We start from the raw sequence: 15,699 nt of genomic DNA, 5'->3' as shown, positions 1-15,699 counted from the left end.
CCAACAAAGAAAAGCACAGAACTCAATGGCTTTACTGCTGAATGTTACCAAACTTTTATAGAAGAACTAACTCCAACTCTTCTCAAACTATTCTAAAAATCTGAAAGGAAGGAAACCCTTTCAAACTCATTCTACATGACAAGCGAGTATTACCCTAATATCAAAACCAGATAGGATACAATAATAACAAAAGAACTGCAGAGAAATATCCCTGAAGAACATAGGTGCAAAAAGTCTCAATAAAATACTAGCAAACCAAATCCAATATCACATCAAAAAAGACTGTACACTATGATCAAGTGGTATCCATCTCAAGGATGCAAGGAGAATTCAACATACACAAACCATTAAACAACATATCATGTGACAGAATGAAGGACAAAACCATCATCTCAATAGGTCTAGAAAAATCCATTCAGTAAAATTTAACATCACTTCCTGATAAAAACTCAGCCAAGTACAGAAAGAACATATCTCAACATAACGTTGTTGTTATTATTATGACAACATCACAGTGAATAGGGAAACAATGTAACATTTTCTCTAAAATCAGAAAGAAGTAAGAAATGTGCACTTTTACCACTCTTTTTCAACATAATATTGGAAGTCTTGGCCAGAGCAATCAGGCAAGAGAAAGAAAGAAAGGAAGGTAAATAATCCCTGTGTGTTCATCAACTTCAAATTACTATAACAAAATACCTAAATTAGTTAACTTATATAGAGAAAAGGTTACTTTTAGCTCATAGTACTAGAGATTCCCATGAAAGATTGGGCAATTTATTTGCTTTGGGCCTCTGGAAAGGACGGCACATCATGATGGCAGAATAAAGCAGAGCAAATCACTCAACTCATGAGCCAGGAAGCAAAAAGAAGAGAAAGAGTTACACACAATCCCTTTTGAGGACCCAGTAACCTAAGGACTGTCTACAAGGCCCAGTCTCAAATAGTCTCACCACCTCCTAATAGCACCAATCTGGGAACCAAGACTTTTAATACATGGACCTTTGGATAATATTCAACATCTAAACTATAGCACAGTATCTGCAAATGACATGATCTTACATATGGAAAGCTGTAAAGACCTCATTCAAAAAAACTGTTAGAACTGCTAAATTTAATCAGCCTAAAGAACAAAAAATCAGGTGTTGCTGTTATTGTTTACAGTACTGGGGACTGAACCCAGGCCAGTATCATTTCTATACACCAAGAAAAACCTGCTGAAAAAGAAATCAAGAGTTGAGTGGCAGTGGTACATGCCTGTTAGCCCAGCAACATGGAAGCTGAGGCAGGAGGATCACAAGTTCAAGGCCAGTCTCTGAAACCAAGCGAGACCCTGTCTCAGTTTTTAAAAGGGCCAGCAGTGTACCTCAGTGGTAATAGGCCTGTGGGTTCAATACTCAGTGCCACAAAAAGAAAGAAACAGAAAGGAAGGAAGAAAGGAAGGGAGGGAGGGAGGGATCCCATTTATAATAGCTACAAAAATATCTAAGAATTATTTAACCAAGGAAATGAAATATTTCTCTAGTGAAAATTATAAAACACTGATGTAGAAAACTGAAGAGGACATACAAAAAATGGAAAAACATCTTATACAAGAACTAACTCTAGAGAACTATAGAGAAATATCCCTGGAGAACATCATGGATTGGAAGAATTAATACTGTTAACATGTAAATACCACTCAAAACAATTTACAGAGTCAATGCAATCCAAAATACCAAAGGCATTCTTCACAGAAAAAAACAATCCTAAAATTCATATGGAACCTCAAAAGACCCTGAATTGTCAAAGTAATCTTAAACAAAGTTGGAGGTGTCATGATACCTGACTTCGCAACACACTACAAAGCTATAGTAACCATAACAGGTGGTACTGGCATAAAAACAGACAAACAGATCAACAGAACAAAACAGAACTCTGAAATAAATCTACCCATCTACAACTGATTTTCAACAAAAGTGCCAAAAGCATACATTAGAAAAGGGACACCTTCAAAAAACTGGTGCTGAGAGAACTGGATATTCATATGCAGAAGAATAAAACCAGAACCCCTCTCACGATATTAAAATTTTTTTTCAATTCCCAATACTTACTCTACCCAAAAATCAACCCAAGTTAATCAAAGACCTAACTGTAAGAACTGAAACCCCATCACAAAAAAAAAAAAAACAGACATTGACAGTGAAGATATTTTCACATTATGAATATATTCAGCATCACTTAACTATACACTCACAAATGGTTAAGATGAAAATTTTATGGTATTGTTACATATATTTTGTCACAATAAAAAAAAAAAAAAACACTGGAAAAACAGAGCAAATACTGTGGGTAAGACTGGCAAATGAAGAAAAGCTCTGAAAAGAAATGGGAACTTGAACTAGTATAGTATTTTGAATATAAGCTTCACCTTCATTGGTGGATACTTATGATAAGGAGCTGCCCCTGTGGCCAGTTCAATTGCTGTAATTCCAAAACTCCAGATATCAGCTTTGAAATCATAACCTCGGACCTGCAAAGAACAGAGAAATGTACATGATTACTTTAACCAATCTAAAAGCACTTTTAAAATTTTTTCATTCTTAAAAGGTAGTTTCTATTATATGTTCAGAACAATGAAAAGCATTCACAAGCATTAAAGCAATAAAATAAAGTAGGCAAAAACTAAATACACTTGGTAATGGGGAAAGAGGCAACCTGAATGTTCACCAACAACAGAGAAACTGTTATCTATGGTATAGTAACTTATAAGAATATTACATAATCAATTAAAAGCAATGCTTACTAATTCTATATGAAAATAGAAAAACCATTTGTGATAAAACATGAAGAAATAAATAATATGAGACTGTCACAAGTTTGACACAATAAAGAGTTATTATGTCATCTTTTTTTGTTGTTTTGTTTTTGGTACTGGGGATTGAACTCAGGGGTGCTCCACCACTGAGTCCTATCTGCAGTCCTTTCTTTTATTTTATTTAAAGACAGAGTCTTGCTGAGTTGCTAAGGCTGGCTTTGAACTTATGATCATCCTGGCCTCAGCCTCCCAAACCACTGGGATTATAGGCGTGCACCATGACACAGCATCTTTTTTTTTTTTTTTTTTTTTAAAGAAAGGGCTGCTGCGCCCCGGTGGCGTGTGAGTGCGCCTCTGCCTTGGTCCTCCGTGGTGCTCCTGGAGCGCTCCAGGTCGTTGCTCGAGGTGCGTGAGGCCGAGCTAGGGTGTGCAGTTCCTGTTCCCGGCACCACTGCCGTGGTCATCGCCTCACATTTGGTTTCCCCCAGTCCGTGGGGGTTTCCGCGGTCGACCAGTAATCACAAAAGGACCAAGGTCAACCAGTTGTCCTGATTTGAACCAATCATGGGATGTAATTCACTGGTTACTTTGAAACTTAGTCATTTCTGAAATCCTCTGATATCATTCCCCCCAATCTGGATTACTTCATTCCTATCGTGGGTATATACTCAAGGACAGATAAATCTGCCTAAAATCGGGAAGAAAGACAATTGCTCATGCTGACATCAAACTTGACATCCTCTTCTCTCAGCCAGCCTGGAATGCCAGGACATTCGGCTGTCTCTCCTTCCTTCTGCAAACGATGTTGGCATGGCGTGAATAGGTGACGGTGTCGGAGAAGTGGAACGTTTTTCTCCTGGACCTCTGTCAAACGTCAAACCTGCAGTAGGACACATCTGTTCATCCCACGGTGGAGGATTCCTAAAGGATCTTCGAGGAAAACATGGAATAGGATGGAGTCCCAGAGACTCTTCCCATAAGACAAACACCTCTCTCCCTCTCTCTCAATCCCTTCTTCCCTCCCTCACTCCCTCCCTGCCCCCTTTTTTTTTTCTCCCCACTCTTTTCTTCTGGGAAAAGAGAACCCAGAATTGAAATAAAGAACAACAAACAGCAAAAAAAAAAAAAAAAAAAAAAAGACTAGAAAGAGCTGAAACAAAATGTTTTGCAGTGATCCTAAGTCTTTTATTTTCCAATGAAAAAAATTACAAAAGGTGTGTATATTTTAAAATCATTGGTGTAAATATGTTGCCAGCTTTCTCTCCTTTTATACTGCTACCAGCATAATATATAGTTATACATTCTCATTTTCTCCCCTAAGCAATATATAAGAAAGAGGTTTCAAGAGGTTTTGGTATAGGAATTAAAATTAGGACTCAATATTATGTGCTACTCTGCCATCTGGTAAAACAGGAGGGCTTCTAATGACTTCAAAGCAAGTTCCCTTCCCAAATGCTCCTGTGCATTATATCCCCTAGCTCAACAACCATCTTTATCAAACAAACCATGTGTAATTCTTGCCTATCCCTCAGTATCATGTCTTAGCTCCCTGCCAGTCAACCACACACTCCCAAGAAAATGAAGAGGCATCTCTCTCAGTACTGCAAAGCCTTTCCCCCACAGGCCAAGTTTGTTCATCCTGTTCCTGAGTACAATGTGGGCCCTCATACTTCCAGGAGAAAACAACATTGAAAAAGCTAAGGAAGTGAATGAAGTTGGAATGCTCCCAATTTCAAATGCCACCATGGGGACAAGTAAGATAAGAAATAAGCACTGGATTTGAGAATCAGCAGAGTTTTCTTAAAGTGATGGGATAAGTGACAATAGGTTGCAGTTATGTGAAATTCAAAAGAGAAATGGGGATGTGGAGATCACTAGACATTCAAGAACACCAACAAAAATCACCTGCATAACTACTAGGTCATTTATTTTGTACTAAGAAAAAATTTCTTAAAAATCTTTCTTATATTATTCCTAAGATGGTCTTGGGTGAGTTTCATATGTCCTTTGTAAAGTTCTGAGGTATGTTTGAGGACTTTTTGTTTAGATTCTTTTGGGGGGTTTTACAGCCATGGTGCACACCTATATTCCCAGCTACACAGGAGGCTGAGGCAAGAGAATCCTAAGTTTGAGGCCAGTCTGGGAAACTCAGTGAGACCCTGTCTCAAAATAAAAAATAAAAAAGGCTGGGGGCATAATTCAATGGTACAGTACTTGACTAGCACACATAAAGCCCTGGGTTCAATCCCCAGCACCACACACACAAAAAAGAGTAGACTAAAGTTTTAACCAAGGAGGAGAGATACACATTTCTTAAAACTAACCTGGTATATATGCCAAACAAAAGCAAACATTTAGTTAATTCAGTTTCATCACAAAAACCTAAGCCATTTTTTTTAAGACAAAAATCATAGTACCTGTTCCATAACTTCGGGTGCCATCCAGCAAGGGGTGCCAACAAAGGTCTTTCTCACTTTATTTCGGGTAATATCACCTCCAGTTGCTAGAAAAGCACTAACCCCAAAGTCTGAAATAGAATACAACAGCACAGTATTATAAGATCAGTAGCAATCATAAACCAGTAGGAAACCAATATGATGTTAGTCATCATTCTATACATAAATAAGACAAATATAGACCAATTTGCTGGACTTTGTGGCTAAATTAAGGTATAGCTTAACAGGTCCTTCACTCCATTCCTCTCCACTCCTACAAATTATCATCTCATATTCTGCTCCTTGTTCCAATCCATTCTACATACCAGGATCAGATTCATCTTTCCATCTCTCCTTCTTTCCTTCCTTCCTTTTCCTTTCCTTTCCTACTATCATTCTGACCTGGCTCTTTTAACTCAAAAAATTCTACAGATTCAAAAAGCTCTCAGGAAGATGGTTTCAAATAAATAGGAGTTAGTAATCCTAATTTAATACTCCAACTTGACCTCTTGATAGTTGTGTAACATTGGTAAACTCAAGTTTATCATCTCTCCAAGTCTGATTTTCTCCACAAAAATTTTATTCCAAAATACTGAAGTCAAAGTCACTGATGAGGAGGATTCCTGCCTCACCAATATTCCTTCTTTTATAATAGTTCTGGTCATGTAACTGTGGTTCTGTGATGTTGACACCAGGCCATAGCTGATTTGAACCAGGTTTAGCCACCTTAATCCAAGCTTGATCAATCATAGCTCCTGGCTAAAGCCTGAATGGAAAAACAAGAAAACTGAGGGTCATTGGGGTCAAGTCATGTTAACAGAAGAATCTGGTTCACTAGCACAACTGGGTTCTTGTTCATTCTGAAGCTTAGTTGTTGGTCGATTCTTTGTGTACTTCAGCATATTCAAAAAATTCCTGCTTTGTTAAGTTAGCCAGTGATAATTTCTGATGCAACCAAAGAACCTTACCTAATACAGTGAGAGTTTTATATACTTAAGTCAACACCTTATCCAATTCTCTTCTTGCTACATTCCTGCAGTATATAAAATGGGTCTATATTTGAAAATAAATTATAGACAAACCCAGTGTGAGAAAGAATAATTCCAGCATTGCAAGCTCTAAAATTCCAGATTTTGAATCACTCATCTTGAAGTGATTATTTGCTCATCTCTAAGTAAGACAGCACATTTACAGAAAACATATTTTTTTAGAAAATTGATCTTAATAATTCTTAAAGCTCCGAAACTGGTGAATATCTAGGCACTTTAAATGTTGCTCCATTTGTAACGATAAAAAAAAATAAAATAAACATTTTAAAGTACATTCCAGAGGGGGAAAAAAAAAACTTCAGTGCATTCAGCTCTGCCACTTGCCAGCTGAATTTGAGCAGTTACTTTCCATCTTTGTTCTACGGTTTCTTCTATAAAAAGTGGGTAAATAATAGTACCACCTTAATATGGTTGTTGTTAAGGAATAAATCTATTATAATATACTTAGAAAAGTCCCTGTAAAATACCAGGCACTCAATTAAGTTGAGCATTTTTACTAATGGAACAAACCTATGCCTTAAAATTCTTAAGCATAAAATACTACTCAAGTTATGTAAACTATATCTTTAGGTTCAATTATGAGACTTCTGATTTTTTAAAACTTATTCGAAACCTTCTAGTAGCTTTAAAATATCCAGAATTCTAAATCCAGAATTTAATGATTCAAAATTTTTGAAACCTTCCATTTACATACCTCTCTTATTCCAAGACTTACCAACCCTGAAGACTTGAGTTAAAACTGTCAGTTAAGGCATGCAAATGACAGCACCCACTTTACTAAAATGTCCACTGTTACTTCAACCATAAAGAATAGATATCAAGCAGCAAAAACCCTACTTGCCTCAATTTAAATTGCCAACTAAAAAGAAAGAGTAACTAAAATTTGAAAGAAACCATTTTAGTTCCTTTGCTAACAATTTCAATAAAGTACAATGGAATTTGGTGCCTACTAAATAACAGGATCAAAAGTAAGGATCAAGGGAGACATGGTTCCTACCTTTGTGCACCTTCTCATATAGAAGGTAGAATCAGGTAATTAGAATACACTGTAATAAATGCTATAAAGTATGAAAAAATTGTAAGCCCAAAACTATTTTAAAAAAAAAACAGGGAAAATGCTTAATAACATTGGATTTGGCAATGATTTGTTAAATATGATACCAAATCCCAGTAAACAGAAGAAAGCAGACAAATTAGACTTCATCAAATTTTTTTCATCATTTTTTTAAAAAGGTCATTCTCAACGGAGTGCAAAAGGTACCCACGAATCTGGAGAAATATTTGTAAACCATACATTTCATATGGGATGGATATCCAGAATAAAGAACTCCGTACTTTAACAGTTTTTTAAAATCCAATTTTAAAATGGCAAAGAACTTAAGTAGCTATTTCACCAAAATGGCCAATAAACATGAAAAGATGTTCAATATTTCTAATTGTCAGGCAAATAACTAATCAAAACCACAATGAGGTAGATACCAACTCATACCCATTAGAAAGGCTACCATTAATTGAAAAAAAAAAAAAAAAAAAGTAGGGTACATGGCATAAACCTGTAATCCCAGAAACCTGGAGGCTGAGGCAGAAGGCTAGCAAGTTTGAGGTCAGCCTAGGGAACTTAGGGAAACCCTGTCTCAAAGTAAAAAATAGAGGATGTGAGTGTAACTCAGCAATAGAGCACTTGCTTAGCATGAGCAAGGCTCTGGGTTTGATCTCCAGCAACACAAAAAAATAAATAGGAAGTAAAGACTGGGGTTATAGCACAGTGGTAGAGTAACCCTTAGTTCAACTCCCAGCACAAAACAAAACAAAAACAGCAGCTGATGTGAAAATAAATTGTCAATTCCTCAAAAAAAAAAAAAAAAAAAAAAAAAAAAACAGAATTATCTATTACATGATCCAGTAATTCTACTTATGAGCATATACCCAAAAGAAATGAAAAAACAGGGACTGATATTCATATACATTTGTTCATATAGCATGAATCACAATAGATAAAAGGTAGAAGAAACAACCTAAATATTCATTGATGGATGAACTAACAAATATAGCACATACATACAATGGAATTATTATTCAGTCTTAAAAAGTAATGAAAATCCACAATGTGCTATAAGATGGATTAACCTCAAAGATATTATGCTAAATAAAATAAGCCAATCACAAAAGAATATTGTATGATTCCATTTATGATGTACTTACAGTAGTTAAATTCTACTTAGAGGCAGAAATTAAAATCATAATTGTTCAGAATCGGGGTGACAATGTAATGGGAAACTACTTTTTAATAGGTACACAGTTTTAGATGAAAAAGTTCCAGAAATGGATGGTTGTGATGGATGCACAACATGAATGTACTTAATGCCAGAATCACATACTTAAGAATGGTAAAATGGTAATTTTACATTACATTTTACCACAATAAAAAAAATCTGAAAGAACTGGTAGTATAGCTTAATGGTAGAGCACCTGCCTAGCATGTGGCAGGTTGTGGGCTCAATACCTAGCACCATACATACAAAAACAAACAAATAAATATATAAAAATGAAAAAATATTTAAAGTTATCTAAGGGGGCAGTATCTACCTGGAGATCAACTGGACACAGATGAAAGAAAGAGAGGCAGTAAAGTTGTTCCTAAATTCCTGGTGTATATAGATCTCTGGCCATAGTGCCATTCACACTGTGAACAGTGACATCCACATCCAGTCTCTCACCTTATATTGTAATTTTATGACTAATACTTTTGTATGTCACTGCAGATCTGTTCATTTTCCTCACTATATAGTATTCTGGTGTATATAAATTAGTCAGAATTTATTTTTATATACTCTAATGAAGTGACGAATTTTTTCAAACTTATAATGATTAAGATCACTGAGGTAAACATCCAGGTGAGTTTTTCTGGGCAGGAATCACAGTCTTACAAAATCTTCAGTTTTAATAAAATGGTTCTATTCATTTATACCCCATCATCAGTGTATAAATCACCAACAACTGACTGGTACTGCCAGATGTTTTCACAAAGCCAGTCAATTAAGAATATTATTCCAATGTGATTATACTTTTCTTTTAACAGATTTTATATTTATGTTTGGATTTCTTCATTTAGGAAGTGCCTAGGCCAGTCTTTTGTCCATTTATTATCTGTTTTTTTCCCTAGTGAGTTATTTATGTGTACTAAATTTGATCCCTGTTAATTATTCATGCTGCAAATATCTACTCTGTGGCTTGCCTTTTTATCATAGTCATAAAACTGCTTGTTCCTCTTCTGATAAACAAAATTGCCACTTTTAAAGGAGTCAAATTTATGTTAGAGCATTATGTGACTTGGTTACAATATTTCCTTACTTCAAGGACATGAAGATATTTGCCTAAATTATCTTCTAAAGGTGAAAGAAATAATTTAAGGTCTGGGTCATCACCTTTTCCCTGCCAAACATTTGACTGTTTTAGCAGCCTGGGACCAACCTGAAGGAGGCAGCCTGGGATAACCTGAAGTTAGCCACCTTTGGCAGGCCTTGGCCTCCAGCTCTTATTATCCCACAGCTATGAAACTGCCAAAAGTACACTTCCACTTCTCAGATTCCTCTTGCTAACTGACAAATATTCTTTTTCCCAGAAAAAAAAAAATACAGCTCTACACTACCTCTGTACAGCACATTTATTCTTCAACACAGTGAGGATTCTTGACTACTTCTCCCTTAAAGCAAAATACAAATGCTATGAGAACCCAAAGCAGAAGACCCTGATGGGGGTGAGGTAAGGACAACTGGAAAGGAATGAGTAATGGTCAGAAAAATGTCTAAGATCAGAAATGAGGGATGAGTAGTAGAAGGTATCTTCAGTGTCAGCAGGGATGTACTAACACAGGATGCTTGAATACAGATTGTCCAGAGAACAGGAGAAAATACTGATTAACATAAAAGATATGTAATTTGGTTCTACTGACTACTAAGTCAAAATAAAAAGAAATACTAATCATTACCTGCAATCTGTACCGAGCCATCCTCTCCAAGAAGAATATTTCCAGCTTTCACATCTCTTTAAGGAAAAAAAAATTCACATCTCAAAAAACATATATTCTTTGAAGTAACATAATTTAAGCAATTGTTTACTGTATTTACATAATGCAAGCACTATTTACATGTTTTATTTTGTATTAAGGCCAATAGTAAACTTTTTATTTTTCACTTGTACCAGAATCCAAATATTAAACAGAAAAACACAATAAGGTATAGCTTATTTAACTACTTTAGGTAGTTAAGTATTCTTGACTGGGATAACAGTGGTCAAAGAACATGACCCACATCTACCCTCACCTAATACTAGCTTTGAAATATACTAATTTTTTTCTACTAAACACTTTTAAAATATACTAGATCATTCTCTTTCTGGAACCTCAACACTCAACACCCCTCCCCCAATTCCTAACTATATCAGTTTTGTTAAAATAATCAGCATGCACTTGAAAATAGGGGCTATTCTATGCTCATAGCATAAAGTCAGAAATTATTTAGACCCATGATACTTTATTTATTTATTCATTCATTCATTGATTCATTTATTTACTCACTCATGCATTCTGGTAAAAGGTACTGAAATCAGGGGCACTTGACCACTAAGTCACACCCCCAGCCCCACTCTGTATTTTATTTAGAGACAGGGTCTCACTGAGTTGCTTAGCGCCTTGCTTTTGCTGAGGCTGGTTTTGAACTCAAGATCCTCCTGTCTTAGCCTCCCAAGCTACTGGGATCGAAGGTGTGCGTCACTGCACCTGGCTCCACTATACTTTTACTGCTAACTATTTATAACGAAACAAGTAATAAATGAATACATTTTTGTTATAAAAAGAATTAAACATCACTAAGAAAGTCAAAGTTCTTGACCATTATTCTTAAGTCTAGTATTCTCTCCAAAGTTGTCAACTGTTATTAGTCCAATTAACAAATATATACCCACAGTTTACCTGGACATTTCCCCTGATATTATACTATCCACTTAAGTCTACAGCTTGTTTTCTTTGGTATTCCAATGTATCAGTACAATCTAACAAAATTAAAAATCCCTAAAACCTAAAAGCAGCAAATCCATCTCTTGATACCTAGAAAAAGTCTCACAGTATACACAAGGATTCCACTGCAGCACTGTTTGTAATAACTAACAAAAAAAACAGCAATAACCTAGACAGCCAACTACAGTGGAAAGGTTAAATTAATTATGCTACATCCATGAAACAATATCTATCAACAGATTGTGACATGAAATGCCTTCTAACACACATTTTAAATGAACAAGTCAAATAGGACAGTACCTTTTATATGGCTGTTTTACTTACATGTACACACACACACACACACACACGCACACACACACACCCTTTAATGGTTTCTTCCGTGGGGATGAATGGGGTTGAAGTTAAGGGGAATATTGTTCACATATCTTCTAGGAATGTACTCATGAAGTCATTTTGCAATTAGAACAAATATAACTAAATAAACAAAAGAAAGGCAGTGCTTACGGCTAGATAAGAAAGAAAAGCAAGGCCAGCTCATGGAGGAAGTCTTTGTCTGTCAGGAAAGGAGTCAGAGAAACATATGTCATCTCCTCCTGTCCATGTTATTTTTTCCTCCATCTTTAGATAATCATTCTCTAGCAAACAATAAAACAGTTTCAAAACTGTGTGCAGCAGCATCATACCACAGTATATAATGCCGGAAATTGTGTTCTTGAGTGTTGTATACTGCTCAGAAACCAAGCAAGTTAGAAGTGTTTTCCCAGTGGCTGATTCAGTACACTGGAGGCTGACTTGCTTTTGCTCCATGAACCTAGAGTCTCTTGACTTTAGTTACTACAAACAGGAACAAATTCAGGACATTCCCTTCCGTTAGTGACAAAGACCATCCAACTGAGTCAACCACTAACTTCTAAATCCCTTTTCTGAGCTATCAAAAGCTGGGGGTTGGGGGAGGAGTATAGATTAGCCACTCCCTCCTCTGTTTTTACAGCAGGCTATATTATTGTATTATTATATATCCAGGTCTGCCTCCCCATTTCACCATGAGCTACATCTGGACCTATATCTTATTTGGCACCTCCCAGATATTCATCAAACAGATTTAAGTAACTATGCAGGAGACTACCTGACTCAAATACTCTTCTGAAAAGAAGTGGATTATCAATGAAATAAGTAAATAAAAATGTCAACTAAACAACATTAAAAAAAAACCAAACCCTAGATTTTACCCTCCCTGATGCCCAAACCCCCATCCTCGCTCGACCTAATACACTTCATAGGATGGGAGCAACCTAAACACTGCATCAGTAAGAAACCAATTAAGCTGTGGCACATCTCATCCATACCATGAAATACTATGTATAACCAATGAATACCTGTGTTTACCCTGTTTTTGATGTTCTTGGCAGTTCTGGGAAGCAACAGTCAAATTTTTGGTCAAATACTCTTCTAATGAATTTATATGTTGTTTTTCCGGTGTTATGGGTTTGGAAGGAAACCTATGAGTGTCATTTTTATCACATCATGTCGAGGTATATGGTATCAACATAACTCAGCAGAGATGAGGCTGAAAAGATTTGCTTTTTACCATACACCATTTTTTTTAGCTGTTTCAATGTTTTAAGTCATGTATACGTATTACCTAGTCAAATGTTTTCTAAGTCTGTCTTTCATAAGTAAAAACACAGTAATCCATTTTTTCAGGAGAGCTTGCACTTTGTCTATTTTTCCTGATTAATTCTCCATATAATCAATTATGTTTCCCTTTTAAATCAAAAGTGCAAGCTGCAGAACAGTCTCTGGGAGTAAAAGTTGAGGAAAATCATGACCCACTGTATAATCAAATACACCACAGTCTATACTCACACACACAGGATAATGGAACTTTCAAGGAAAAAGATCTGTAACTATATATCTGGAAACCAATCTAAGGCCTCAGGCTAAAGAATTTTTTACTTCATCATAAATAATTATCAAGCAACTCAGCAGTCCCAACAGTTGAATCCTCCACCTACTCTTATTTAGCAGGAATAGTGAGTTTTGTTTTTCACTGCTTACTGTCATTTCTCACATGTCACTGCTGCCCAAAAGTTACACATTCCTCCTAAAATTAAAAAGAATATCACAGAAATGTTTGGCTTTCTCATAAGTACAGAACATTGAGTTTGTGCTCATAACATTTTTATTACTCATCAATAGGCACAGTTTATGGAAAACTTGAAAAAAGGTCAAGAAAAGTAATGAATCAAAACCAAAGTTGGAAATATACTACATTTAAGCATCCTAAAATATGCAACATTTCTGTTAGAGCTAAATAATGGGGAAAATATTTGGATAGGTAGAAAGAGAGAAAAGTCTAATTTAGAGATATGTTTATCCTTATCAAAATCTCTAAAGCCTAGAGAGTCAGGGGAAAACAGCAGAAATGGAAGAAATGATGTGACCTGATCCAGCAGGCTAACACACAAATCCACCTACAGTAACAACTGGACCTTAAACATAAGAAGTAGCAAAACCTACTAAAAATATCCATCTCTATGTCCAAATACAATTTTCTCCTAAACTTGTATAAGTACTGGTGTATTTCAGAGTGGTCACTGCTAAAGTCTAAGTAGTAGTTTTCTGCCTTGGCTGCTTGTTATAATTACCAGGGGAGCTTTTAAGAGCCTCAGTGCCATGGCTTTATTCCAGATCAATTAAACAAATTTCTGGCAGCAGACCAAGCAGCAATACATTGTAAAGCTTTCCAGGTAATTCCACAGTGTTTGAAAGGTTAAATCTCTGATTTAAAGTGTGAGACAGAAGCTAGGCATGGTGCACAGCCATAATCCCAGAAAACCAGGAGGCTGAGGCAAGAGGATCCTAAGTTCAAGGTCAGCCTGGGCAAGTTAGCAAGAAGACCCTGCTGTTTTTGAGACCCTGCCTCAATATAAAAAAAAAAAAGAGAGAGAGAGAGATAGGGGTGGTGATAGGGCTCATGGTAGAGCTCTCCTGGATTCAACAGCCATGGTGGGTGAGTGGGCGGGGGCATGGGGGTGGGGTATGAGATAGAAAATTCCCATTCCAAACATCGCACAACTGCACAGAAAGCAGAGACCTTCATTACTACTTCCCAGGCTCCTGCCCCAAAACACCCTTCACTGCTACAAAGAAATCCTGAATAAATGAGGGAAAAAATTACCAAGTAGATGAACATGAAACAAATAAGTACTCAAGATTAAAAAATGAGAGAGACATTTTAAGAGGCAGAACAGTAAGTCTTGAGAGAGAGAACAAAGACCCTACCCACATGGATAGGGGGCTCATTTTCAAATTTACACCTAAACATAGCACTGGGCTAACTTAAGGTTAGGAACTACAAGTGAAACCTTTAAGGAAGCCAGGACACAGGGAAGACTGAGCACAATGAAAGATACACTTAACAAAAGCAAGTTGGTATAACTATGTTAAAATGAAATATGATTGTCTTTAATATAAGCACATTTTTAGGAGTAAAAGGGATCATTATGTAATAACACAAGGAAAAATTCATCAGGAAAATAACAATCCTGAATATGTATGTCCCAATAGCATACCTCCAATCACAGAGAATTATAATTCAAAGGGATCATTAGAGCTATAGAACACCCAAACAGAAACTGTCACAGCTTGCGAGACAGCTTCCAAGATGCAACCTGATACTTTTGACCGCCCCCCCAACGAAGGATACTAATTTGCAGGTTAGCTGATATGAAGGACCAGTAGCATACCCAAGTGAGGTACACTCTGTCTGTAACCCAATGGGTTCAACAGAGTGCTAGGTCTTCTTTTGGGCAGTTATAGTGGAGACTGGGGTTTTCCTTAACTGCCAGATAATTGAGCATTCTGAATCTGTCCAAATAGTTCTATGAAAATTTAAGGGATTATAAGTGAAAGATCTTCATGTCTTAGACCTTATTTAAGAAGTCTCTAGGGAAACCAAAGATAGCAAGGGGGGACAAAAATTTTAAAATAAGCCAAAGAAAACACTTTATTATAGGAGAGCAAAAAAGAATTACATCCACCTTCTCTTCAAGAAATCATGCATGCAAGAAACAGTGGAAGTGAAATATTGAAAATGTTGAGAGAAAACCCCCACCAACCTACAATTTATTATCTGGTAAAATTATCTTTCAAAAGTGAAATAAAAACTTTCTTAGACAAGAATCAAGGAACTGTTAATTAAGGAACTCAGTATCTTCCTTGCTTAAGAAATGTTAAAAGAAGCTCTTCGAGAGGGAAAACTGATATGCATAAGAAATGCTAACCTACATAGAGAATGAAGGTTATATTTTTAGAGAAAGAATAAAATGGATAAAAGTGTTAGAATAAAACTGATATTAAGTTCAGGCACAAAGAAGTCCAGACAGCTTTATTTTGTAT

The 15,699-nt window shown here is 36.1% G+C and overlaps 1 protein-coding gene across 4 annotated transcripts in view; it reads right to left on the bottom strand.

Annotated features, from left to right (window-relative positions):
- The window catches only part of OXSR1 (oxidative stress responsive kinase 1), a 101,445-nt gene that overhangs the window by 43,421 nt on the left and 42,325 nt on the right, over positions 1 to 15,699 (bottom strand). For all 4 annotated transcript variants that reach the window (XR_013759986.1, XM_079115621.1, XM_079115619.1 and 1 more), the window contains exons 5-7: positions 10,270 to 10,325; positions 5,215 to 5,324; positions 2,411 to 2,512 (exon numbers count right to left, since the gene is read on the bottom strand). Coding sequence is in view for 3 of the 4 variants with exons in the window: in XM_079115621.1 (XP_078971747.1) it covers positions 2,411 to 2,512; positions 5,215 to 5,324; positions 10,270 to 10,325 (268 nt within the window). In the remaining variant the exon portion in view is untranslated. The remainder of the gene's footprint in view (positions 1 to 2,410; positions 2,513 to 5,214; positions 5,325 to 10,269; positions 10,326 to 15,699) is intronic.

This window comes from Sciurus vulgaris (assembly GCF_902686455.1).
Source record: "Sciurus vulgaris genome assembly, chromosome: 16".
NCBI lineage: Eukaryota > Metazoa > Chordata > Mammalia > Rodentia > Sciuridae > Sciurus > Sciurus vulgaris.
The sequence above is the reverse complement of the archived record's forward strand: the minus strand, read 5'-3'. Positions and strand labels throughout refer to the sequence as shown.